The 25,045-nt window shown below is 49.9% G+C and overlaps 1 protein-coding gene across 5 annotated transcripts in view; it reads left to right on the top strand.

Moving 5' to 3' along the window:
* Positions 1-25,045, top strand: part of CCDC57 (coiled-coil domain containing 57) — a 106,657-nt gene that overhangs the window by 20,277 nt on the left and 61,335 nt on the right. For all 5 annotated transcript variants that reach the window (XM_027081102.1, XM_027081097.1, XM_027081098.1 and 2 more), the window contains 9 exons: positions 2,896-2,997; positions 4,427-4,584; positions 4,749-4,823; positions 6,144-6,344; positions 12,190-12,348; positions 14,370-14,532; positions 14,932-15,066; positions 20,962-21,184; positions 21,846-21,998. In XM_027081102.1, coding sequence (XP_026936903.1) covers positions 2,896-2,997; positions 4,427-4,584; positions 4,749-4,823; positions 6,144-6,344; positions 12,190-12,348; positions 14,370-14,532; positions 14,932-15,066; positions 20,962-21,184; positions 21,846-21,998 — 1,369 coding nt within the window. The remainder of the gene's footprint in view (positions 1-2,895; positions 2,998-4,426; positions 4,585-4,748; positions 4,824-6,143; positions 6,345-12,189; positions 12,349-14,369; positions 14,533-14,931; positions 15,067-20,961; positions 21,185-21,845; positions 21,999-25,045) is intronic.

The following is a 25,045-nucleotide window of genomic DNA, read 5'->3' as shown; positions in this document are numbered from 1 at the left end:
TAGCCAGTCTAGTGGTTGTGTAGTAGTGTCTTACTGTGGTTTTAATGTGCTTATCCCTGATGATCAAAGATTAAGCATCTTTTCACATGCTTACTGGCCATTCATATATCCTTTGTGAAGTGTCTGTTCAGCTTTCTTGTACTTAAAAAAATTGGGTTATTTGTCTTTCCATTACTGATATGTAAGAGTTCTGCATATATATTCCAGAAACAAGTTCTTAGGTATATATATTTCAAATATTTTCTTCCAGGACTTCCCTGGCAATCCAGTGGTTAAGACTCCGCGCTTCCACTGCAGGGGGCATGGGTTTGATCTCTGGTTGGGGAACTAGGATCCTGCATGCCACGGGGTGTGGCCAAAAAGAAAAATTTTCTCCCATTCTGTGCCTTTCCTTTCCCTTTTTGTAACAGTCTCTTATGAATAGCAGGTGTTTTTTAATTTCAACATCCCAGTGAACTTTTTATTGCCTCATTCCTGAGTAGGAGCATATAACTGAGGCAGGATTACGAGACAGAGAAATGCCAGCAACATAAGAAGAGGCCCAGAGGAACAGGGAAAATGACCCTGGGTAGGACAGAGATGATTCCCGAGACAGAGATCCTAAAACCCGCCGCCGTGTGATCAGCTCAGGTGTGAGGCAGCACGGAGGGCCGTGTGGCCCTGCCCGTGCTAGGCTTGCCCGGGCATGGCAATTGGTTGTCCGTGTTGGTCTAGCTGTCTGCGTGGGCAGCTCTGGTGCTGTGGCCTCCTGGGCTCCGCAGCCAGTGCCAGTGATCCTGCAACTCCTGTCAGCCCAGTCCTGGAGGATGGGCTGGGAGAGTAGCCACCTTCCTGCTCCCAGGGCAGGGGCTGGCTATTTCCCTCCTTCCCATGAGGCTCTTCCTGTGTCGTTCCCCCAAGGTGAGAACTTGAGCCTCTTGGGAATGGGGTGGGGACAGAGCCAGCCACTCATCACATTATATCTTCATTTTCAGTGTCTAAGAGCACATTGTGGGGGCTTCCTGAGATCAGTGTCCCCAGGGGTGTATTTTGCATCCGTAACTCAGGATGCCAGGAGGAAGGGCCAATCATAACAAGAAAGAATTTTGACAATTAAAAGTATGTATAGAGCCTTCCCTGGCCATCATTAAGACTCCACACTTCCAATGAGGGGGCCCGGGTTCAATCCCTGGTCAGGGAACTAGATCCCCCATGCCATGACTAAGAGCCTGTATGCAGCAACGGGGATCCCGCGTGCCTCAACTAAGACCCAGAGCAGCCAAATAAATAAATAAATATTTAAAATTAAAAAAATAAAAGTATATATAAAGAAATTAATTCAGAAAATGGAAAAAAGACACAGAAAATCCAAGAGAGAATTTAAGAGACATGGAGGATAAATCCAGGATTCATCTAACAATACAAATTCCAGAAACATACAGCAGAGAACAGGAAGGTGTCAGATTATCAAGTAAACATCATAGCCACTTCTCAGGGTGGAGACTTCAGACTGAAAGGCCCCCAGAGCCATGAGCAAAAGGGGTTTCAGAGGAACAAAGAGGAGGTGCTGCAAACGTCCAGAAAACCTGTAGAGTCAGAGCCTGGCCCAAACTCCTCAACCTCAGCTTGGGACAGAAGACACATGACAAGGTCTTCAGCACTGCTGGGGGAAGAGATGTAAGCCCGGGGCCCTGGGGTGTGAGGGTGTGGATGCCTCTGGCTGGGTAACAGCCTCTCAGGAAGTTACTGGAGTGTAACTACTGAGCGAGCCCTGTGCAGCGTGGCTGTGTGTCGGGGCCGAGGGGTCAGCCTTTAGCTGCCTCTGTTTCCCTTTTGAGTTCAGAACATTGAGAACCAAGAGATGGAGTGGAGGAGGCTGCCAGGAGAATGGGGGCCTGAGCTGGGCGGGTCCCCAGGACTGGGTGGCCCCAGTCACAGGGCTGAGCTGGCAGCCTCACCTGGAAGCCCGTGAGTCTGAGAGAGGTGGGGCAGGGAAACTGAGGGCAGCTCCTACTCCAGCCCCCTGGGAGAAGGCCGAGTGGGGCAGGGAATCGTGGGACTCTCACCCTGATGGGAGCTCTTGAGCTGGGGAAGGAGGTCCTTTCCAGCAGGAGTAAACCAGGAGAGAGGATGAGGGCATCCAGGAATACCGAGGACCGCCTAGGGGAGCTGTGAGTCTCGGGCCTGGATGCTGGCTGTGAGGCAGCCCAGGGAGAGACCAGATGGGCATGGAGACTGAGGGCCCTGGAGGGACCATACCCCAGGAGAAGAAAGGGTCACATTATGGGGTGTGTCCTGGGAAGCAGACACCACTCAGGAAACAGGAGAGAACCAGACAGAGAAGGGGCGGCGAGAGAGACAGAGAATTGAAAACTCTGGGAGAAATGAGATGGGAACCGTCATAATCGTTCGCTGTTGGGTGAGCCGTGAATCACTTTATTGTTGTAATAGTTTATGGACTTTTGGGTTCAGCCCGTGGGTGAGGCTTACACAGCCAGGGGAGTGGAGCTGTGAGCCCTGTGTCGGGGGTGTGGGGTGGGGCTGCTCAGGAAGCCGGCAGGTAGCGCGGAGGGAAGAGTGGCGTGTTGTTTAGAGAGAGACATAGACGGAACCAACAACAGAACTGCTGGGAGGGGTGCTTCTGAGCTCATGGGCCTGGTGTCTCTCCTTGTGGGTCCACTAGCAGCTCTGTCTGTGCAGAGCAAAACCCCACAGGACCACAGGGGAGAGGGACAAACCTACGTCCACGGTGGGAACAAGAGCCCTCCGATGTCCTTCATGCAGCGTTACAGGCCCCAGTCCCACTCTTGACCTCGTCCTCCACTAGGTCCTCTGCGTCCCTCCTGCCCTCAGCGTGCCAGTGGGTCTTTGCTGGCCCCACCGTGCTCTTTTCACCACCAGCTCTTTTTGTTCCAGGAGCTGCTCCAGGAGTTTGAATCTGAAATGCAAAAGCGGGAGCACGCGTTCCGCCTGCAGGCTGACAGCATGAGCAATGTGGTCCTAGCACACGAGCTCAAGGTAGAGGGCGCCCTCGGACTGTGATCATTTCCTCAGCAGAAGTGAGAAGCCCCTTGCGAGTTAGGGTTCACATGAAGGCCTCCCGCTTTGTACGTGGGCCTCGATCTCTGCCACACAGAGTTGGGGGTGACATGCAGGTGACATGCTTGCCACTGTGCCTGCCAGGGCCCCGGTCAGGAGTGATGGCCACTCTGCCCAGCCAGAGGAACGCTGGTGCCACCAGTCCAGGTCTAGTTACCTGACCTTGAGGAAGTGTCTCCCTCTGGAGAAACCACCACCCCGCAAACTCTGTCCTTGGCCTGTGTACTCCCGTGACACCTCAGAATGGGCCTGTGAGGAGGTGCCACTCATCCCCCTGTTTTCAGGAGGAGGCCTGTCTGCAGTTGGTGCTCCCAGCCGTGGTGCCGGCTCCCCTCCGTGAACAGGACTTCTCTAAAGCACTGGCCCCAACATGGCCAGGGCACACATGAGGAGCACGCATGCCTGGCCTTTAGCACTGAGACAGGGAGCAGCCTGGAGGGGAGGGGGAGTTGTGCCGGGGACAAGGAAGCAGGGTTGATGCCTGGCCCGGCCCTGCTGCCCCAGCTGGTCACATCTGGGCAGCGTCTAGCCAGGTGTTAGTAGTAAGATCGACACCCTGCACTAGTGGTCAGCAAGGTCCCTCCTCTAGGCTGCCAGCCTCCCCACAGGGCTGCAGTCCAGGGGGCAGCACCAGGCCCTGCCTGACCCCTCTGCGGAGTCTCCCTGACTTTCCCCTGGAGGAATGCACCCAGGGCCAGTAGGACCTTGAGGCTGGGGCTGCCTCACAGTGACACCACCACCACCCCCGCCCCGAGGCCACTTTGAGGACTTCTGAGCACCAGGGGAGAGAGAGCAGGCGGGACGTGCAGGGCCAACCTGTGCCTCACAGTGCAGTGGGCACTCCTGTCAGAGGAGCAGGGGACAGGGGTGGGTGAGCCAGGGCATGCCCCACTCCCATCTCCAGCTGCCACGAGTCGGTTCTGGTCCCCTGAAGACCTGCCCCTTGAGGGCATCACAGGTTATACACAGAACTGATTTGGGGGCAGCAGTACCATCACCTCTGCATTATAGTCGAGGAAGCTGAGGCCCAGAGAAGCTATTTAACAATTGAATGTGTGGCTGGGGTTTGAGTGGGGTCACTCAGCAGGGAGCCACGTTCGTACAGCCTCCATCTGGCTGTGTGATTCCAGTAGCAAATCATGCCCGAGTCGGGTGCTGGGGTGCGACAGGGACTCACACGGGGCCCGTGCTCTCAAGGTTGTGGGAGCACGTGAGGAGACTCACTGTTCTATTGCTTCTCAAATTCCAGTTTTCCTTCGCTCCCAGTTCTGATAAAATGGTAAGGCTTACCTCTAGCACCTCAGTTTGTTCCACTTATATCCTTATTTTGAATTCTTCTCTTTCAAAGATTAAACTGCTGAACAAAGAGCTTGTGGCCCTGAGAGAGGCCGGGGTGAAGGCTGCGGAGTCCCTGCAGAGCGCCGAGGCGGTGAATGCAGAGCTGGAGGATAGGCTGCAGCACAGAGACTGGGAACTCAGGGACCTGGCTGCCGTGAAGGACGCCCGGTGCGGAGTCTCGCCATCTCCCTGTGGGCGGATGTGGCCAATGCGCCCGATGTTTTGCATGGTCTGGACTCCAGCCTGGAGGCATCTGCCTGTTCTGGCTTTTTCCAGGCCGGCTTTGCTGTAGCCCCTTACCTGCTTTTTCCACTAATATTTGATTCTTTCAGGATAAAAGACTTAGAGGGTAAACTTCACTCTGTGCAGCTCACCAAGAAAAAAGAAGAGGAGACGTTTAGGAGGAAGTGAGTGTTTCTGGCTCCAGTGTCAGCGTAGGGAAAACGTTCCCTGATCCCCTTGGGGGTAGACCCAGCCCTTCTGTGGGACTGTTAGCTGGGTCAGGCCTGCTCTTCCAGGGCCTCCCCTCACTTTTCAGTTCAAATTAGTATATTTGTGTGTGTTTGGAGGAATATCATCAAAACACTGAGAATTACAGAACACGCCTTGTAAAATGAATTGCTGAAAGCCGTCCAGATTGACACTTAGAGCCAATATACTTGACCCGTTGAAACAAGTCTTGGGAGCAGGGTGCACGAAGATGCTCTGTGTCCTCACACACTGCGTGACCCCGCAGAGTCGTGTGCAGCCCAGGTGGCGTTATTTACGGAGCCAAGGTGACAAGAAACCTGTGTTCCTTGGTTCCTTGGTGTGGGCTGGGGTGTCCATGCCCTGGAGTCTTGGTGTTTGCCTTTTGAAAGTAACTAACCAATGGTCACAGAATAATGCAGTGCAGAAATAACTCCCTCCCTTCACTAGCTGTCATGATCAAACTTTTGTTGTGATTTGGTGAAAAAGAAAGGTATATCCTGCCAGAAACTAATGGGTACAGCAACTGGCATGAGTATAGTTTTTTGCTACTAGAAGGTGGAAAATACTGAACAGTTTGCAAGGTGAGTAAGATGAAGATTGATCGTAATTGGAATGAAAAGTACGGCATGCGACTTGATTAAATAAGGCTTAACCATCTCATTGAACAATGCTGATGGAATCTGAAAGAAATCATGTGGAATTACATTTTTTAGGGCTTTTTACTCTTCATCAAAACCAAATAGAATAAAAGCATAAAACATCATGGACATCACGTCAGCTGTCAGCGACACCCAACAGTGTATTTTCGAGACGAATGTTCTGTTCACAGAGTTCCAGTAGGTTTGGCATCTCTAGCAAAGACAGACATGCAGCCTGCATCCCGCAGCCCCCAGTTCTGGGAAGCCTCAGATTCCGGGTTGAAAGCAGCCCAGCAAATGGGGTAGCTGCGAGGCCAGGGCAGTTTACACCTGCCTTCTGCTTCCCGAGTCCGTACGGCTTCTGCTGGTGGCCCTTCACTGAAGCACATGTTCTGGGGTCTTTCTCCCATGGACTGTGAGCTTGGGAGGGCTGGGGCCCGGCGTCTGAGAATCTCTCAGTCAGTGTTTTTGTGTGAGGAGTGAGGAGCAGAGAGAAGCGGGCAGAAGTGCCCTTCAGGAGGACACGCATGCAGCACTCCTGCAGAATGAGGAAGGTTCTAGGCTCGGGGGTCCTGAGCAGGGCCTGTGTGAGCCACTGGGGACCTCACTGTGTTTCAGGCATGAGGAGCTGGACCGTCTGGCCAGGGAGAGGGACACGGTGCTGATGGCAGCGAAGAGCGCCCATGCGGAGCAGCTGCAGGCGGTAGAGGCCAGGGCCCTGGAGCTGCAGGTGAACTGCGAGAACCTCGAGGTGCAGCTCCGCAGGGCTGAGTGGAGGCAGGCGGACACCACCAAGGAGAAGGACGCCGCCATTGACAAGTGAGCTGCGGCTGAGGGCCTGGCTGCCTAGTTAACCTGTTTCAGATGAAGGGAAGTGGGCACAGGCTGTTGGGAGTCACTCCTGCAGCTCCCGTCACTGTTGTTGTTGTTGTTGTTTTAATTTTATTTATTTATTTATGGCTGTGTTGGGTCTTCGTTGCTGCGTGTGGGCTTTCTCTAGTTGGCGGCGAGTGGGGGCTACTCTTCGTTGCGGTGCGCAGGCTTCTCATTGCGGTGGCTTCTCGTTGTAGAGCACGGGCTCTAGGGCGCGTGGGCTTCAGTAGTGGTGGCTTGTGGGCTCGAGCAGACGCTCAGTAGTTGTGGTACACGGGCTTAGTTGCTCCGCGGCGTGTGGGATCTTCGCAGACCAGGGCTTGAACCCGTGTCCCCTGCATTGACAGGCGGATTCTTAACCACTGCGCCACCAGGGAAGCCCCTCCGTCACTGTTTTTAACCATTCTCTTTTTTCATTTTCCTTTATTTGAAAGTATGTGGTTAGTATGTGTGGATGTATGTATGAATGTGTGCATTTATTTATTTGTGGTAAATACACAGCATAAAATTTACCATCTTAGCCATTTTTAAGTTCAGTGGCATTAAGTACATTCACAGTTGTGCAACCATCACCCCATTCGTCTCCAGAACTCTTTTCTCTGTAAAACTAAAACTGCCCATTAAACAGTAACTCCCCATCCCCCTCTCCCAGCCCCTGACACCAACCATCCTACCTTCTGTCTCTGTGAATTTGACTACCCTAAGGACCTCACATGAGTGCAATCCTACAGTGTCTGTCCTTCTGTGACTGGCTTGTTCCACTCTGTGATGGCTTCAAGGTTCATCCACGTTGTAGCGGGTGTCAGAATTTCCTTCCTTTTTAAGGCTGAATAACGTTGCATTGTTTGTATAGAACTACATTTTGTTTATCAGTTCATCTGCTGATGGCCATTTTGGTTGTTTCCACCTTTTGGCTGCTGTGACTAGTGCTACTATGACTATGGGTGAAAAAATATCTGCTCAAGTCTCTTCTCAGTTCTTTTGGTATGTACGCAGAAGTGGAGTTGTAGGTCACACGGTAACTCTATGTTTAACTTTCTGAGGACCTGCCAAACTGTTTTCCACAGTGGATGCACCATTTTTCACAAAGGTTCTAGTTTCTCCATAAACTAGTTTCTTTTTGTTTTTTTAAATCAAAAACCATTCTTTACAATTATTTTTTATTTTTTTGGCCACACTATGCAGCTTGCAGGATCAGTTCCCCAACCAGAGATTGAACCCGGGCCCTCGGCAGTGAAAGCACAGAGTCCTAGCCACTGGACTGCAGGGAATTCCCAACTAGTTTCTTTTTAAACCCAGTTTTCTTTTTCGGCATCTTAACCAGGCCATGACATGTAAGCCACTCTGTCCCACTGTGCCTGGTGTCTGCAAAGGGCCACTGTAACTGAAGTCATAATTGAACTCAGCCTTTTGGCGACCAGTAAGGAAGTGATCTTTAGAGAAGCTGTGTTTACAGAAGACGATTAAGATAAATAAGTCATTTATAGAGCCTACTGTTTAGCAACTGGCTTTTCTCCTTTGTTTGGAAAATACTTGTCTCTTTTTTTTTTTTTTTACAGAGAATTCTCTGCCAAGTTATATTTCTACTTACGGGGAAAATGGCTCTTAAACTATAAAATACCAGGAAGTTAAAGTTTATTCAGGATAGCTTCCTTAGAGTCACACGTTATATTGTTTGATCTGTTAAACACAGGCAGCGGTAGCTGGAGGGGTGAGGCAGCTCAGTCTGACGGGCATGTGTTTCCCCAGCCTCTCCTCCGTTTGGACAGGCCCTCCCTGGGCCCTTCTCACGGATGGCGACTCAGATCCCAATATCCGGGTGCACAGAACTTCCTGCAGGCAGGCCTCCTTCCTCTGCTCTCACCTCTTGGCATGTCCACCCTTGCGTTCCTTCCTATTCTTCCGTGGGACCAGTCAAGTGGCCATGACAAGCAGCATCATTGGGTTCCCAGGAGAAGTCTTAGTGTCTGTATCAGTGTCTTTTCATTCCCAGACATACTCTTTATAAATCAGCGACAAAATGGCCCATACTGTGAGCTTGCTGTCTCTTTGGGCCTATTTGTGATAGTTTTCCTGAGACCAGTGGTTTGTGGATGGCAGAGTAGAGAAATGATGACCTGAGACAGTGTTGTGAGAACCATGTGTGTCCGTGCAGGTGTATAACCTATCACATGGAATATGGTGCACTTTAACCTCCTAGTACCCAGAGGTAAGATGCAAAAAGAAATAGGTGAAATTAACTCCAGGGGACTTCCCTGGTGGTCCAGTGGTTGAGATTCCATGCTCCCAATGATCAGGTTCAATTCCTGGTCAGGGAACTAGGTCCCACATACTGCAACTAAGAGTTCACATGATGCAGCTAAAGATCCTGCGTGCCGCAACTAAAAAGATCCCTCATGCTACAGCTAAGACCCAGCACAGCCAAATAAATAAATGAATATTTTAAGAAAGAAAAAACAAAGGAATTAACTCCAATAACATTATATCTAACTCAGTATACAATAAGTCCCCTACATATGGATGAGTTCCGTTCCGAGTACACGTTCCTAAGTCCGATTTGTTCATGAGTCCAACAAAGTTAGCCTAGGTACCCAACTAACACAATAGGCTGTATAGTATTGTACTGTAATAGGTTTATAATACTTTTCACAGAAATAATACATAAAAAACACACAAACACAAAAAATAAAACATTTTTAATCTTATAGTATGGTACCTTGAAAAGTACAGTAGTACAGTACAACAGCTGGCATACAGGGGCTGGCATCAAGTGAATAGGCAAGAACGGTTACTGACTGGAGGAGGGAGATGAGGTGGGAGGCGGTAGAGCTGAAGGATCGTCAGCAATTGGAGATGGAGGGCAAGCTGCAATTTCATCTACACCTGACCTTAATGGCACAGGTTCTGGTTCCTTGCTGGATTCAATTCTATCTACCCTCTTAAAGAAACGATCCAGTGATGTCTGGGTAGTAGCTCTTCTTTTCTCGTCATAGATGACATGGTAGCACTGGATTGCATTCTGAACGGCTGCTGCAACCTTTGTATACCGTTCTACGTTTGGGTCCTGTGCCTCAAATACTATCAGTGCCTCCTCAAATAAAGAAAATCCCTTGCCATTTCCTGCATTGTGAATCTCTTCAGTTCTTCAGTTACTTCTTCATCTTCGTGTTTCTCTTCGTCCTTTCTCTGGGTCTCCAATTCCATCAGGTCTTCATTAGTAAGCTCCATGTTCACATCTTTGAAACTTCGCAACTTGAAGGTTCGTATGTAGGGGACTTACTTTAACCAAAATGCCGTCTTGTTGCATATCGTTAATAAGTAATCAATATAAAGTTATTGAAGAAGGATGACTAAACTTGCCTGAAAAAAATATTATTGAGATATTTTGCATTTTTTGGTGCTAAGTTTTGAAGGCACATCTCAATTCAAATTGGCCACATGCCTGGGAGCCCCATGTGGCCCATGGCCCAGTGCTGGGCAGCGCTGGTCCGAATGCTGGTCGGAGGCCAGGACTCAGTGAGGGCGAGCTCTCTGCTCTCCAGAACACAGGCCTGCTTGTGCTGGCTTGGTCTTGGCAAAGTGGAGCAGGAACCAGGGTCCCATTCATGGACACATGCAAAGCCTGCTGTGTGCAGATCATCTCATGGGAATTCGTTAGAATTAAAAATATGGTTCTCGAGCTCCAGCACCTTCTCTTATAGTTGGGGAAGCCCAACACACATGGAATTACGAAGAATCAGATCAGGGACTGTAATGGGAAGCTCAAATTGGATGTCCTGCTTGATGTGTGAGGCCTGGGCAGTTGACTTCCCAGGGCCGCCAGCTGCTCCTCTTTCCCACCCGGAAAATCAGATAAGGTCCAGTTACAAAGCACCTCCTAGCCGATGTCCTTCGGCCTCGGAGCAGAGTTGCAATTGAGTAGGTAGAGGGGAAGGAGTGCTTTGGAATTCCAGGGCAGGCCAGGCATCTCGTGTCCTTTCGTCTTCCAGCGACACACAGATCGGAGGAGAGCCTTTCATTTCCCTCTGTCACGTCAGACATGGGGCACTCGAGGCTCCAGGGCTAAGTGTCTGGTGGGGCACAGCCAGGGTGAAGCCCGGATGCTGTGGGCAACCAGCCCACCCGCACACACTTCCCGGTGTGGACTTGGCTCCAGGTCGGTGCCTGGGTTGGGGGCCAGCTTTGTCACAGGTTCCTGGGCCCCCACCTGCTACTTTCTCACCCCGACAACTACATGGGACCAGAGCAGGTGCTGCCCCAGAGAGAGGGTGCTGGGCAGACCTGGAGGGGAGCAGCTCCAGCCCCCATTCTGACACCAGCACTGTGTCTTAGCTGGACAAGTTCTGCAGTTTCTAACTTTTTTTTGTGGCCCCTTGTGATATTAGGATGAGCTTAGTTAAGAGTCAGTATGACTCTGGACGTATTGTGCTAGAAGTAATTCATTTAAATTATATGGGCTTCCCTGGTGGCGCAGTGATTTAAGAATCCGCCTGCCAATGCAGGGGGCCCAGGTTCAATCCCTGGTCAGGGAACTAGATCCCACATGCGTGCCCCAACTAAGAGTTCATGTGCCACAACTAAGGAGCCCACGAGCCGCAACTAAGACCTGGCGCAACCAAATAAATAAATAAAATAAAAATAAATATATATTTTTTAATTATTAAAAAAAAAAAAACCCAGCACACTGGCCTTGGCGTTTAGGCCTGTTTAAGCTGAAATGTTTAAAGAAGCTTCCCACGAGGGAACCTGCTCCCTTCTCCTTCCCATCTCTGCCCATGTTCGGATGGAGCTTTGTCTGAGGCTCAGGGCAGCTGCACTCGGGACTTTGATCCAAGGCCTTATCGGCTGACAGCCATTTGCCTTCCCACAGCTCGTCCACCTCTGCACTGCACTCCGTGGCCCACCTGTGGGCCTGTGGCTCTGGGCAGTGGCCAGTGAGTGATCACAGCATTTACCCCACAGCATGCTGAGTGCAGATTAGGAGGGAAACAGGCCAGGGCTGCAAATAAGGTGACCACCCTGCGAGCTTTGTGTGGTTAATATCATGGCTACTCTAGTCAATATTGTTAGGTGTTCTTTCTAAAGTTTCTCTTCTTGGGAGATTTATCATATTTTTGGTGATTCTTCCAAGGAATGTAAAGGGTTTCTGTAGAACCTTATCTTGCTGTTCAATTTGGAGATATGTGTTGAATGTCTCTATGTGGAAGGGCTCTGCTGGGCATGGCAAGGGGTGCCCAGGTGAGTCAGAATTCACTGGTTCAAAACTGTTGGCTCGGGCTTCCCTGGTGGCACAGTGGTTGAGAGTCCACCTGCTGATGCAGGGAACGCGGGTTCGTACCCCGGTCCGGGAGGATCCCACATGCCGCGGAGCGGCTGGGCCCGTGAGCCATGGCCGCTGGGCCTGCGCGTCCAGAGCCTGTGCTCCGCAACGGGAGAGGCCACGACAGTGAGAGGCCCGCGTACCGCAAAAAAAAAACAAAAAAAAAAATAACCATTGGATCTAAGAGACACGCCCTGGCACACATTTCCCCGCGCACCTGGCGTGGGCTTGGCATTCTGCAGGTGTTAGTCGATGCTTGGGTTGGTGGGAGGGATGGGTGTGTATTTCTTCTTGGGTTGGACCATTTCTTAATCTAGGCAAGGAAGCCTCTGCCCTGATGAGTGTGAAAGAGACCCTGATCTGTAGCATTTCCTTTGAGGGCTGTGTGCATGTGTGTGTGTGTATTTGTTGTAAAAGAGAGCTCTAGTGAGAACCACGCCCACATTCACGTTGCTTCCCTTCTTTGTTTAGACTTCGGGAAGATGCATCAGCTCTAAAATCTGGCTGGGATGCCCAGATTGCTCAACTTTCCAAGGAGATGATCTCCAAAGACCTCCAGGTTCAGGCGCTGCAGGAGGAAGAGGTGAAGCTGAAGGCACAGCTGGCCAGATGCCAGCAGGACATTGGAAGGTACCATGTGGTGGGGGAAGGGGATGAAGATGGGGCGGCGGGGTGGGTGGTCAGAGGAGGCCTTTCCCACAGAGCGCGGTTCTCGGTCTGCACCAGGGCTGTAAAAGTGTGTGTGCCATTTGGTCCTGTGTCAGGAATCACCTCTGAGGTCTTTTGTCTGACTGTTAGTGTCTTTTCCTATCAGTTGGAATGAGCACTTGGCTAAAGATAATATTCTCTTTCTTGAGAAATCATTGAAATATAATAAATGTCCCAATTTTAACTGTACAATTGATGAATCTCGACAAATATGTACATAAATAAGCAGTATAACCACTACTACAGTCAGGATGTAAAACCCGAAGCCCGAAGTCCCCTCCCACTTCAGCACCTGCCAGGATGCTTTCTGTCACTGTGGGTTTCTCTTGATCTGGAATTTCATCTGCGTGGAATCCTGCAGACCAGGTCTCTGCGTGGAATCCTACTGTTTATAGTCTTTTGTGTCTGGTTTCTTTGGATATTTATTTGAATATTCAGGTTTTCTATTTTGTGTGTGTGTGTCGCTTTTGGTAATTTGTATCTTTCCATGAGTTTGTCCATTTCATCTAATTGTTGACTTTATTGGCATAAAATTGTTTATAGTATTTCTTTATTGTCCCTCTAATATGTGTCAAATCTGCAGCAGTGTCCTCTCTCCTTCTTGATACTGGTGACTTGTATTGTCTCTTTTTTCCTCCATCAGTCTAGCTAGAGATTTATCCATTTTACACATCTTTCCAAAGAGCCGGCATTTGGTTTCATTGATTTTTCTCAATTGTTTTTCTGTTTTCAGTTTCACTGATACCTGCTCTTATCCTTACTATTGTCTTTCTTCTGTTTCCTTTGCTTTAATTTGATGTTCTTTTGATAGCCTCTAAGGCTTTCCCCACAAGGTCTCATCTGCCAGGAAGGCTGGTGGGTTTTTATTTCAGACATTTCACTTTTCATTTCTCTCCTCATTGTGTGTGTGGTTGCCTTTAATCTCTGAACATATTTACAGTAGCTGTTCTAAAGTATTTTTCTGCTAATTACATCACCTCTGTTGAGGGTCTGTTTCTGTGGCAGCCAGGTCCCCCAAGTAAGTGGGTCTCACTCGGCTGGAATGAAGGTGTCGGCCGGGCTGCCCTCTCTTCTGAGACTCGGGCTCCCCTTACCAGCTCATCTAGGTTGTCGGCAGAGGTCAGTTCCAGCAGCTGTGGGTCTGATGTCTGTTTCCTTGCCGGCTGTCAGCCGGGGTTGTCCTGGCCACGTGGTCCTCTCAGCACGGCCAGCAGGAGAATCTCCCTGCAGTGGGCAGGATGGAGCCTTACTTGGTGTCCCCTGTAGAAGGTGTTACCATCCCGCCCTGGTCACAGCCCTGCTCACCGGGGAAGAGGCCTCCCAGCGATCTTCACCCTGCATTGCTCTGTGTGGCTGACGAGAAGCCTCGTGCGGGTCCGGTTCACTCCCCCACGCACTTTTCTTCCATCCCAGCCGGCGGTCTGTACCTTCCCCATGGCGTCTGAAGCCCCTCCTGTCCAGCACTCGGAAGCTTTCAGGCAGAAGGCGCATATCCCTCCCCAGCCATGGTGGATTTCCTCCTATTTCCGTGGTTATTTCCTCCTTCCATTCTGATTTCTCCCAGCCCCCTGGTAGATGAACGCTGGTCTTCTGAGTTCTGTTTGACCTTTCAGCGCACTGTTGACTATCGAGCTCTGTCTGCTCTGCTGTGAACCCTCTTGCGTTTCTCTAGTGCAACCATTTTCTTGTTTGTCTGAGTTTGCTGCCTTTCTTCCTGTCTCCTCTTACTGAGTTTGACCTCCTCTCCCACAGTGCTGGGTTTCTCGGTATTGGGAGACCCGGCCGCCTGCTCCTCTCTGAACCTGGGCCTGTGTGAAGGTGTTAGCCAAGCCCGTGAACACGGCTGGCCTGGGGGCCCAGGAGGAGCGCCTCCCACCTCAGCTACGTCACAGCCCAAAGGGACCTCAGGAAAACGTTCAAGTTGGTGGTTTTCACCCCCGCAGGTACAAACAGCAGCTGTCTCTGGCAGTAGAGAGGGAGCAGAGCCTGGAGCGTGACAAGGTGCAGTTGGAGCTGGACTGGCAGCGCCGCTGCGAGGGTGTCGAGCGGGAGCAGTACCGGCGGGCTGAGGACTTGATTCAGGGCCTAACCGCGGCCAGAGACCAGGTCTCTGCTCCCCAGGGCTGTCTGACTTCTTTCTGCAGGAGGAAGGGCTGGGAACGTCCACTGAGGTGCATGGAGCCCGGCTTGGGCCCTCACTGAGTTATCCTTTGCATTTGAAAACACTCAGCCTCACTGAGCAGTTTGATTTATAACAACAGGACTTAAAGTGATAAGATGAGTCTCTGCCCATAGCCTTTCTCTAATGGCCAGTGCCGCTGCCTCTGGAGCTGGATCAGCGATTGCTGTGCTCTGCCGGCTCTGATGGCCACGTATTTGCTGGGGTTTCTCACCCGAGTGTCTGCTGTCTGCTTCCCCGCAGGATGGGGAGCTGGTCTGGACCCTGAAGGTGGCACTGCTTCCTTGTAATCCTCCCAGGATGAACTGAGTCTGTGTTTTCCCCAGGTTGCTGCCAAGTTGCAGGAGACAGAGCGGGTGCTGTGCGGCCAGGAGGTGGTGCTGAAGGCCGTGACCCGAGAGAGAGACCAGGCTGTGCAGGCGCTGCGGACACGCGGACTCCACCCTGAGGAGGAGGCCCAGGTGAGGGGCCACCTCCTGCTGAGCCTCCGCACGGCTCTTCCTCCCAAGCCCCTTGGAGACACCCACTCCCCCAGCCAGAGGGAAAATATGCCAAATAGAACCAGCACTGGAGGCAGGTCTTTTCAGCCCTATTTCTTTTAAAATGACTGTTGGCACAAACAAGGGTGAGGCTGAGCCTCAACCAGTTAATGGGAGTCTACACTCAATCTTTGTATCTTCAGCATCTGAAATATCAAAAAACCCCAAATTCAGATATTGCACCGTGGCAGACAGTAACACGAAGAACCAAGAGGTTAGAGCTTTATCCCAAAACACACTTCTTCATACGTGGTGAGTAAGCCATGCAACATGCGACGACGGCCGTTCCTCTCATAAAGCACAGACTTCCTTACTGCTTTGCACTGGCCAGAGCCTGATACTGTGGGATGCCTGCGGGTTGAATGGTGGCCCCAAAAGACATGTTCCGGTCTCAGTGCCTCAGGATGGGACCTTCCTTGGAAATAGAGTCTTTATGGATGGAATTAGTTAAGATGACATCACATGGGAGCAGGGTGGGCCCAACCCAATAGGACTGGTGTTCTTAGAAAAGAACACACATGAAGACAGACCCAGGAGGAAGGCCATGTGACGACAGAGGCAGAGAGCAGAGCCTTGTGTCTGCAGGCCGAGGGGTGCCAAGGACTAGCGCCAGTAAAACCTGAAGCCAGAAGTGGCAGGATTTGACTCAGAGTTGCAGAGGGGGCATTTGCTTCCACTGAGGGGGACCCTTGTGCAGGCCTAGAGTTTGGCATTACAGTGAGCACAGCCCATGTCTTGCCTTGCCTCGCCTCTTGCCTTGTCCCCCGTCCATCCAGGGCTCCAGAGGGAAGCCCTGTCACCGGGCTGCTAGGAAATCTGGGCAACCCACAAGGAGAAGTGCCTTCCAGAGCTGCACCAGCAGAGCGCAGCCCGAGCCTGTCTCAGACATGACCTTCCTGGTTCAATGGCCCATTGTTTCAGTAGTGTGACCTCTGTCCATTTGTGGAAAGTCACTTACCCGGTCGTCCAGGATAATGGAGCCACTGAAATCCTTAGGATGTCTCCAGGGGTGCTGGCCTCTTCCCACCTGTCCAGCTGTCCACCTGCAGAGGGAGGATGGATGTGGCACAAGCTGCGTCTTCACGCGTCCACCCAGCCCTGCTTGTGCCTGCGTGCGGGAGTGCAGGTCGTAGCTCATGTGTCCTTGCTGGGAGGACTCGTGCTCACTGCGGGTGGAAGGGGGCCCTGGGGCCTCACTGCGACCTCTGTGGCTGGCACTTGCCCGCAGTTGGTGCTGGGTTGACCTAGCGTTCACCTGGTGGAGGTGGGCTCCTGCCAGCCATGCCATGTGGGCAGTGACTGTCCTCTCTGCACAGGTGACTGCGCAGCCCCCAATCTGGCCACCCTCAGAAACCTCAGGAGCTTCCGAAACACACCCCTCTGAGTCCCAGCAGGACCTACTAGGCCCGATGCCTTAGGGGTTGAGCTCCGAAAGACGAGTCTGTTAACAAGCCCCTGGGGAGATTCACCATCAGCCAGTCGTCAGGTTTGGGAGCACCGGTGTTCCCAGGTGGGGCTGACCCCAGCCTCCAGAGCCACCTGTGGTCCTGGGGGCTCACAGCAGGTGGTCTCTGCATGGGTGCCTTCCCTAGGACACATAGAGAAAGCAAATGCCTCTTTTTTTTTTTTTTTCAATGAGCCCCCACCCCAATTTTTCGTTGTCGTATTTTCCCCCCAGGCTGGCAATTAAAAGAAGACATGTGTCTCCAAGCACCAGCTCGGCTGGTCAGGGAGGCCTCTCATGGCTGGTTGCCTTGTTAAGTAAACAGGGGCTTTAGAAATGGTCTAGGGGTCAGAAACAAGTGCCCCGCCCATCCATGCAGAGTGGGGAGATGCAGTGGAGGCACCTGTGAATGTGAGCTGGCGTGGCGGTCTTGACAGAGATGTGGCTTCCAAGCCAGGACCCAGGGTGGGGCAGAATGCTGCACGAGTTCCTGGCTGACCCAATGGAATGAAGTTTTTGAATCCTGCAGCTAATAGCAAAACACCTGTGCTCCTGTAGGGGGCCTTAATGCTGGGAGCAGGTTAAGGATGTGACCACCTGGTAAAGCGGCAGGTGTGGGCGGGCAGCAGTTGGTGCTGAGTTCTGCAGGGGTGAGCCCTTGGCAAACACTAAGGTAGGAGCAGTGAGGGAATCTGTCATACACCGAAGTCAGAAATAGAGGCCGCCAGGGAGCGAGACACTGTGCTTCCTGGGGAGCGATGAGCCCATCACAGATTCCACTGTTCAGATGGACAGGCTCTAGGCTTTGGCCACATCTTCTCCCTCGCTTGGTACTAGTTCCGAGCACGGAGCCTCAGCAGAGCCGTGGTGATCACCCCACGGAGACCAAGGCACCACCGTCGGGCAGGCATTACCAGGGCAGAGACGCAGCCACGGCCGCAGGGGCAGAGGATTCGCCTTGCAACTGGGCTGCACTGCGGCTTTGAGGTGGATCCTGTTGTTCAGGACAAGGAAGCTGAGGACCTGAGAGGAGTGGTCCCTGCCCCACAGGTGGCAGAGGGAGAATGTGAGTAGCACCAGCCAGCTGCACACTCACGGCCCCGACCACACTGCTGTCTGCCTGAGTGGGAGCAGCCTGAGGCCCTGCCACGGAGAGGGTGGGAAATGGCCCAGTGGGCACAGAGAGGGAGGTCGGGTGTTTGCAGCAGGAGCAGTGGGGCCAGAGCAGTGGCTGGAAGGAGACAGAGCAGGTGCATAGCAGAGCCAGTGGTGGCTTGAAAAGTTGGGAACTGTGAGTAACAGAAGAAATAGCTTCATTCTGAAAGTAAAAATATGTGGCCACTGCAGAAATTTTACAATTTTAGTTCAGCACAGTGTTCTCTGGAGTCAGGTGGGCCCAAGGTTCACCCCAGCTCAACTCCTCCTTGGCCGGACCTCTTGGGTCCCCCGTGGTGCATTAGTGGGAAGTTGGTGACAGCGTGTGTCACGTGCTTGCTCAATGCCAGGGCTGAGCGTCGTGGCCGGGTCAGACCCATGGAGGCCGTGTGCTTGTCTGTCATCAGCGTGTGGCTGTGTGTGGTCAGGTGGCCCCTGAGAGCTCGCGTCTCTGTTTCCTCATCTGTGTGAGGGGTACCCCTGGGAATGCTTGGCCCACTGCGGATGGATGTGAGCTCTGCAGATGTGAGCCAGCATCGCTTGGAACAGAGAAGAGAACATATCGTGTCTGTCTGACACGCAGATGTTTTAGTGTATTTCCTTCCAGCCACCTCTATCTCCATATCTCATGTATGTTCCTGTGCCCATACTGTGTTCATATAGCTCAGGTCATGCTATATAACATTAATTCTTTTTTAAAGTTTCCATAAATATTTCTCACATCATTAAAATTCTTTAAAAATGCAGGACTTCCCTGGTGGCGCAGTGGTTAAGAATCTGCCTGCCAATGCAGGGGACACGGGTTTGAGCCCTGGTCCGGGAAGATCCCACATGCCACGCAGCAGCTCAGCCTGTGCGCCACAACTACTGAACGTGCGTTCTAGAGTTGTGAGCCACAACTGCTGAGCCCATGCGCCACGACTACTGAAGCCTGCGCACTTAGAGCCCACGCACCACAACTACTGAAGCCCGCATGCTCTAGGGCCTGTGTGCTGCAACTACTGAGCCCACGTGCTGCAGCTACTGAAGCCCACGAACCTAGAGCCCATGCTCTGCAACAAGAGAAGCCACTGCAATGAGAAGCCCACGCACCACGACGAAGAGTAGCCGCCACTCGCCACAACTAGAGAGAGCCCGCGTGCAGCAGCAAAGACCCAACGCAGCTAAAAAGAGAATAAATAAAAAATAAAATTCTTCAAAAATGCAACTTAAATGGTTGTGTACTTTATTGTATGACCATGCCACGGTTTACTTCATTATTCTCTCACTAATGGCCGTTGGGATCATTTGCACAGATTCTTGTAATGCTGCATGGGCATGTTTGTGCGTCTCTGAACTTGTTAGAAGCTCGCGTTGTGTTCACATAGTCTTGGTCTCTCTCAGCAGGACTGGTCAAAGGTCCTTGCAAGCCCAGCTGGTTTGCTTTGCTGGTAAGCAGGATCCAGCAACCAGTCGGAAAGTCAGAAAGTCTCAGGATGGGACCTGGGCCTTGAGTGGGGAGTGAGCATGTGCTGCTTCCTAGGGGAGGACCTTCCTTCCTGCCCATTTGGAGGTTAGTGTGCTGATGGGGCAGCCATGGAGGAGAGGAGCCTGGTGCTTTCTGCAAGCAGACATCCACAGAGGGCTGGGTTGTGCTGGGCCCAGATGCAGAGAACTAGGCAAACCACGGGCTCCCTTCCTCTGTCCCCTCCTCTGGCACCCACTGTACAGGGAGTGTCTGAAGACAGTGGTTTCATAGAATTTGTGTAGCTTTCTAGTTGTTTACAGCCAGAGGGCAAGTCCCGTAGCAGCAAATCCCTCATGGTCAAAGGCAGAAGTCTCTCTTGCCATCATTTTCAAAGGAGATTTTCACTCTGGGTGACAGGTTTTTATTTTCTTTCTGCACGTGGTTCCATTGTCTTCTAGATTTCATTGGTTCTCATGAGAAGTTGTCAGTTTCTTGTATTTGTTCTTCTGCAGGAACATAATGTGTCTTTTTTTCCTCTGGTCGCTTTTAAGAGGTCTTCTTTATCATTGTTTTTTAGTAATTTGACCATGATGTGCTGTTTGGTGTAACTTTTTGTGTGTTTATCTTGCTTCAGTTTTCTTGAACTTCTTGGATCTGTGGACTTAACGTTTTCATCAAATTGGAAATTTTTTTGCCAACAAGTTCTGAATCCTTTTCTGTCCCCCTCAATGATCTGGGTTAGTGTGTTTCTGCTTCACATTATTCCGTGGTCACTAGAGCTCTGTTGTTATTTGTTCTTTTTGGTCTCTTTCACTCTGTGCTTGAGTTTGAATACTTTCTGCTGCTATGTGTTTATGTTCCCTCATCTTTTCTCCTGTAGTGTCTGATCTGCTCTTAATCCCATCCTAGCCAGTGAATTTTTCCTTCAGACTGTATATTTTCCATCTCTGTAGATGCTATTTGGTTCTTTTTTGATATCTTCCATTTCTCTCTTTATGTTCATGTTTTTCTTTAAATCCTGGAGTATATTTATGGGAACTGCTTTAAAGTCCTTGACTGCCACTTAGCATGATATCTTCATGGTCCTTCCATGTTGTAGCATGTGTCAGAACATTGTTCCTTTTTCTGGCTGAGTAATGTTTCACAGTGTTACCCTTTGTTTATCCATTATCTGTGGGTAGACATTTGAGTATTTCCATTTTGGCTACTATGAATAATGCTGCTCCAAACCTGTGTACAGGTTTCTGTGTGTATGTATGTTTTCAGTTCTCTTAGGTCTATACCTAGGAGTGGAATTGCTGGGTCGTATAATAGCTCTGTGTTTACTTTGTTGAGGAACAGCCAGACTGTTTTCCACAGCAGCTGCACCATTTTACATTTACAAGCCACTGCGTACCTTTACCTTTTACAGTGCACAAAGATTCCATTTTCTTCACATCCTCAGCAACACGTTATCGTCTTTTTTATAACTGCCACTCTAATGGGTGAATGATGGGCTTCTGACTAAAAAGGAAGGGTCCCCAAATTTCTCAATAAAAGTTATCTTTGAAAAACCGTGGTCTTGTCTTTATGAAACACAGAAGAAAAAGTTTTTTCATACTTCTGTCAACATTACCCACCTCTAGGACAGGTGACGGGGAGCAGGAACAGGGGGCAGGTGGACGCAGATGCAGCCGGCCTCAGTGCACAAGGGAATCATCGGTTCTTGGCTGTAACCAATTTCTTTTCTTTCTTTTTCTTTTTTTTTTTTTTTTTTTCCCGTATTTGACAGATGCTTGTAAGGCATCAAGAAGAAGAAATAAGTAAAAGTTTTCCATCTACTGTGATCCAGCAGCTACAAGAGCAGAACACAAGCTTGCGAAACGTTATTGCACAGATGAGGAAAGAAATGGAAACTCTAAGTGATCAGATTCTTCCTTCTGCCCAGTTAGGAGGGGAGACCTCACAAACAAACCAGCCTGACCCAAAGGCAGCCGCTGATTCAACTGTACCTGGTGAGCGAAGGGGAGAGGGAGAGAGGGAGAGGGAGGATGAGATGCCATCTCTACCGGGTCCACGATAGGCTTCACTTGGAGTCTTACAAGTGAACATCCCCTTTGATAGATTACTTCAAAGTATGACAGCTGCTTTTCCTCCAAGGGAAGGGTCTTAAGTCAAATGTTTTATATACAATAAAAACTTTTTATTGGTAAGTGGAGGGAAAAAGTGAAGGATACACACTTGACGCACTTAAAAACCAGAGCAAGACTTGGACCAGGGACTGGGTTGGCGTTGTGCTCTCCTGGAGTGGGCAGGTGGGGCTAGGGGAGCAGGCCCTTCCTCAGGGGAGCATCCAGGCCCCAAAGGTCGCCCAGCCCCACGCTATTTGGAGCAGGGTCTCGAGGGGTGGTGAGTGGAGGGGCAGCGCCTGAGACGGCTGCACTCAGGATGATATGGTTGTGTCGGTGCGTCAAGGGTTGCAGGACTGAAGGAGAGTGAGTGTTCGCTCCTGACCATGGGGCCCCCTCGGAGAGCATGGCGAGCTGATCTCTGGAGGGGAGCGTATCAGACAGCATGGGACAGTCATGAGGGTCGGGCGGGGGAGGACAAGGGTGGTAGATAAAGGGTGAGAGTATAAACACATGTGCCTGTGTGTTTACTGGGTTTTTTTGGAAGATTATGTTCTGGCCCTTGAAGCAGAAATGCGAACTCTAAAGCATAAATTAAAAACATTGGAGGAACAACTAGAAGATGTGTTAGATGCTTCGAAGACGACCTCGTCCTGTGCTGGCGTTCAACCCAGTGTCCTGGCCTCCACAGACACCACCGGTGAGAATCCTTGTGTCGTGTCGTGTGCTCCGTCCAGTGACTGTCTAGTAACACAGCCCGAGGAGCTGTTACAAATGTGCCATCCCAGGAGCCCCTTGTCCTCCTGAGCCAGCCGCTGTCCTGACTCCTCACCCTGTGGCTGAGTTTTCATACAAGTGGAATTACACGTGTGTACTCTTGTCTGGCTGTCTCCAGACTATTCACACCATTTCCTCTCCCAGTAGCAGTCGCGAGAGCCGTTGCTCTGGTTCCTGCTGACACAGCACAGCTGGCCATCTCCTGTACAATATATCCGTGAATCTTATTTATTTTATACATAATAGTTTGTACTTCTTAATCCCCCGCCCCTATCTTGCCCCTTCCCCCTTCCCTCTCCCCACTGGTAACTACTAGTTTGTTCTCTGTATCTGTGAGTCTGTTTCTTTTTTAGTTATATTCACTAGTTTGTTGTATTTTTTAGATTCTACTTATAAGTGTTATACAGTATTTGTCTTTTTCTGTCTGACTTCTTTCACTTAGCATAATGCCCTCCTGGTCCATCCATGTTGTTGCAAATGGCAAAATTTCATTCTATGACCAAGGAGGCAAGAATATACAATGGAGAAAGGACAGCCTCTGCAATAAATGGTGCTGGGAAAACTGGACAGCTACATGTAAAAGAATGAAATTAGAACACTCCCTAACACCGTATACAGCAATAAACTCAAAATGGATTCGAGACCTAAATGTGAGACCAGAAATCATAAAAGTCCTAGAAGAAAACATAGGCAGAACACCCTGCCATAAATCTTAGCAATATTTTTTTGGCTCCATCTCCTGAGGCATCAGAAGGTCTTAATTTAAGACAAACTTATCCGTCAGTCTGTTCCTCTGTGGTTGGTCCAGGATCACAGGCTTGTTCTAGTCTCTGCTTTCATTACTCTTAACTTCCTTTTCCGACAACAAGAAGCCTGGCTCCCAACCTCCTCAGTACATTATTTCTTCTATCCAGTTCCTGGGTGTGAGCAGCCTCCCTAGCACGGAGGCCTTTCCCCACATGGAGGCCCCACCCTTTTACGCAGGCCCTCCCGGGCTCTGACAGCCAAACCAGGCTGCCCTCCACCCTGACACCCTCGCCTGCTGGACCACCAGCCCCCAGGCAGCTCGCTCACAGAGGGTAACCTCCTGCCACCGCCCATCTGATCGTTTATGGGTCCATTGTTCAGGAAGGAAAGGAAGGGGCAGGCAGGACACTCTGCCTACCTAGTCGTCTTGTCCCAAATAGTGGACGTTTTATTTTTGTCTTTTCCAGTGCTGGTAGCTTTTACTTTTTTCTCTTGTATTACTTCCCCTGAGTGGAATCTCTAGTATGATGTTGATCATAGCTGGCTTTCTTCCTGATCCCAGAGAAGAACTTTCAACACTTTAAAGTTTAATATTTACTTTTTTTTGTCAGATTAAGGTTTCTTCCTATTCCTATTGTAATACAAATCTGTATTTTTTTGCCATGATTCTATCAGTTTTTGCTTAATGTATTTTGAAGCTTTGCTGTTCAATGCATATACATTTATGTTTTCTTAGTGATTTCACCTGTGTATCATTATGTGGCGTTCCTCTTCATCCTGGTAATTTTCTTTCCTCTCAAGTCTACTGTCTGATGCTAATTCAGCCAGTCCAGTTTTCTTCTTCTTCTTCTTTGGCCAAGCTGTACAGCATGTTGGATCTTAGTTCCCTGACCAAGGACAGAACCTTAGCCCCCTGCATTGGAAGCACAGAGTCTTAACCACTGGACCACCAGGGAAGTCCCAGTGCTGCTTTCTTCTGATTGGCGTTTGCATGTATATCTTTATCGTCCATTTTCTTTTAACCCACCTCCATCATTGCATTTGAAATGAATTTCTTGTAGGCAGCATGTAGCTAGGCAGTTTTGAAATCCATCTTGTGATACTTTAGCGGAGGGGTTTAGAGTGTTTGCACTTGCTGTAATTGTTGCCGTGTCAGGAGCCAAGCCTGCCATTTCACATTTGTTTTCTATCCGTCGGTTTCCTCTTTCCTGCCTCCACTGGGTCACTTGAACATTTTTTAGTGTTCCACTTTAATCTAGCTTTTCAGTGTATCTCCTTGGGTACTTTTTCTAGTGTTTGCTCTAGGGATTTCAGTATCCTTAGTTATCACAGTCAACTCGTGTCAACACTGCAATTTCAAGTGGAATGTGGGGATCTTACCACCAGTCAGGCCCCATCACCCCCTTTATTGTCGCAAGTACCACCCCTCTGTACATCGAGAACCACATCAGACAGGATCCTCGTTTTTGCTTTCAACTGTCAAACATAATTTTAAAAACTCAGGAGGAAAGGTATGGTCCATTCTTTCCCCGGATCCTTCCCCTCTCCATGACTCTTGATTCCAGGTTCCTTCTGTCTGAAGCACTTCCTTCAACACTTCCTTTACAGCAAGACTGCTGGTGACAAACTCTTGGTTTTTCTTCGTCTGAGATGTCTTTATCTCACCTTCATCCCTGAAGAGTATATTCACTGGTATAAAATTATGAGTTGACAGTTCTTTGCTTTCAGCACTTAAAATATAGCATTTTCTTCTGGTGAGAAATCAGATGATCATTTCTGATGAGCAGTCCATTGCCTGTGAATCATTTCTCTCTGCCTGCTTTCAGAGTTTGTCTTTAGTTTCAGAAATCTGATTATGATGGTCTGTGCACAGATTTCCTTGGCTTATCCTTTTGACATTGAATCTGAAGATGCGTCTTTTGCCAAATTTGAGAAGTTTTCAACCATTATTTCTTAAAGTATTTTTTTCAGCTCCACACTGTTTTTCCCTTTCGGGACTCCAATGGCAAGAGTGTTAGATCTTTTGTTATTCTCCCACAGGTCACTGAGGCTCTGTCTGTCTGTTTCCAATCTGTTTTCTCTATTGTTCAGATTGGAGAATTTCTATTATATCTTCAAGTTCACCAGTTCTTTCTTCTGTTGTCTCCATTCTCCTATCAAGCCCATACAGTGAGATTTTTATTATGGTTTCAGTTCTGAAATTTCCATTTTGTTTTGCTTTGT

Source organism: Aethalodelphis obliquidens, unplaced genomic scaffold, assembly GCF_003676395.1.
Source record: "Aethalodelphis obliquidens isolate GAN/ISIS:26980383/991018 unplaced genomic scaffold, ASM367639v1 scaffold44, whole genome shotgun sequence".
NCBI lineage: Eukaryota > Metazoa > Chordata > Mammalia > Artiodactyla > Delphinidae > Aethalodelphis > Aethalodelphis obliquidens.
The sequence above is the reverse complement of the archived record's forward strand: the minus strand, read 5'-3'. Positions and strand labels throughout refer to the sequence as shown.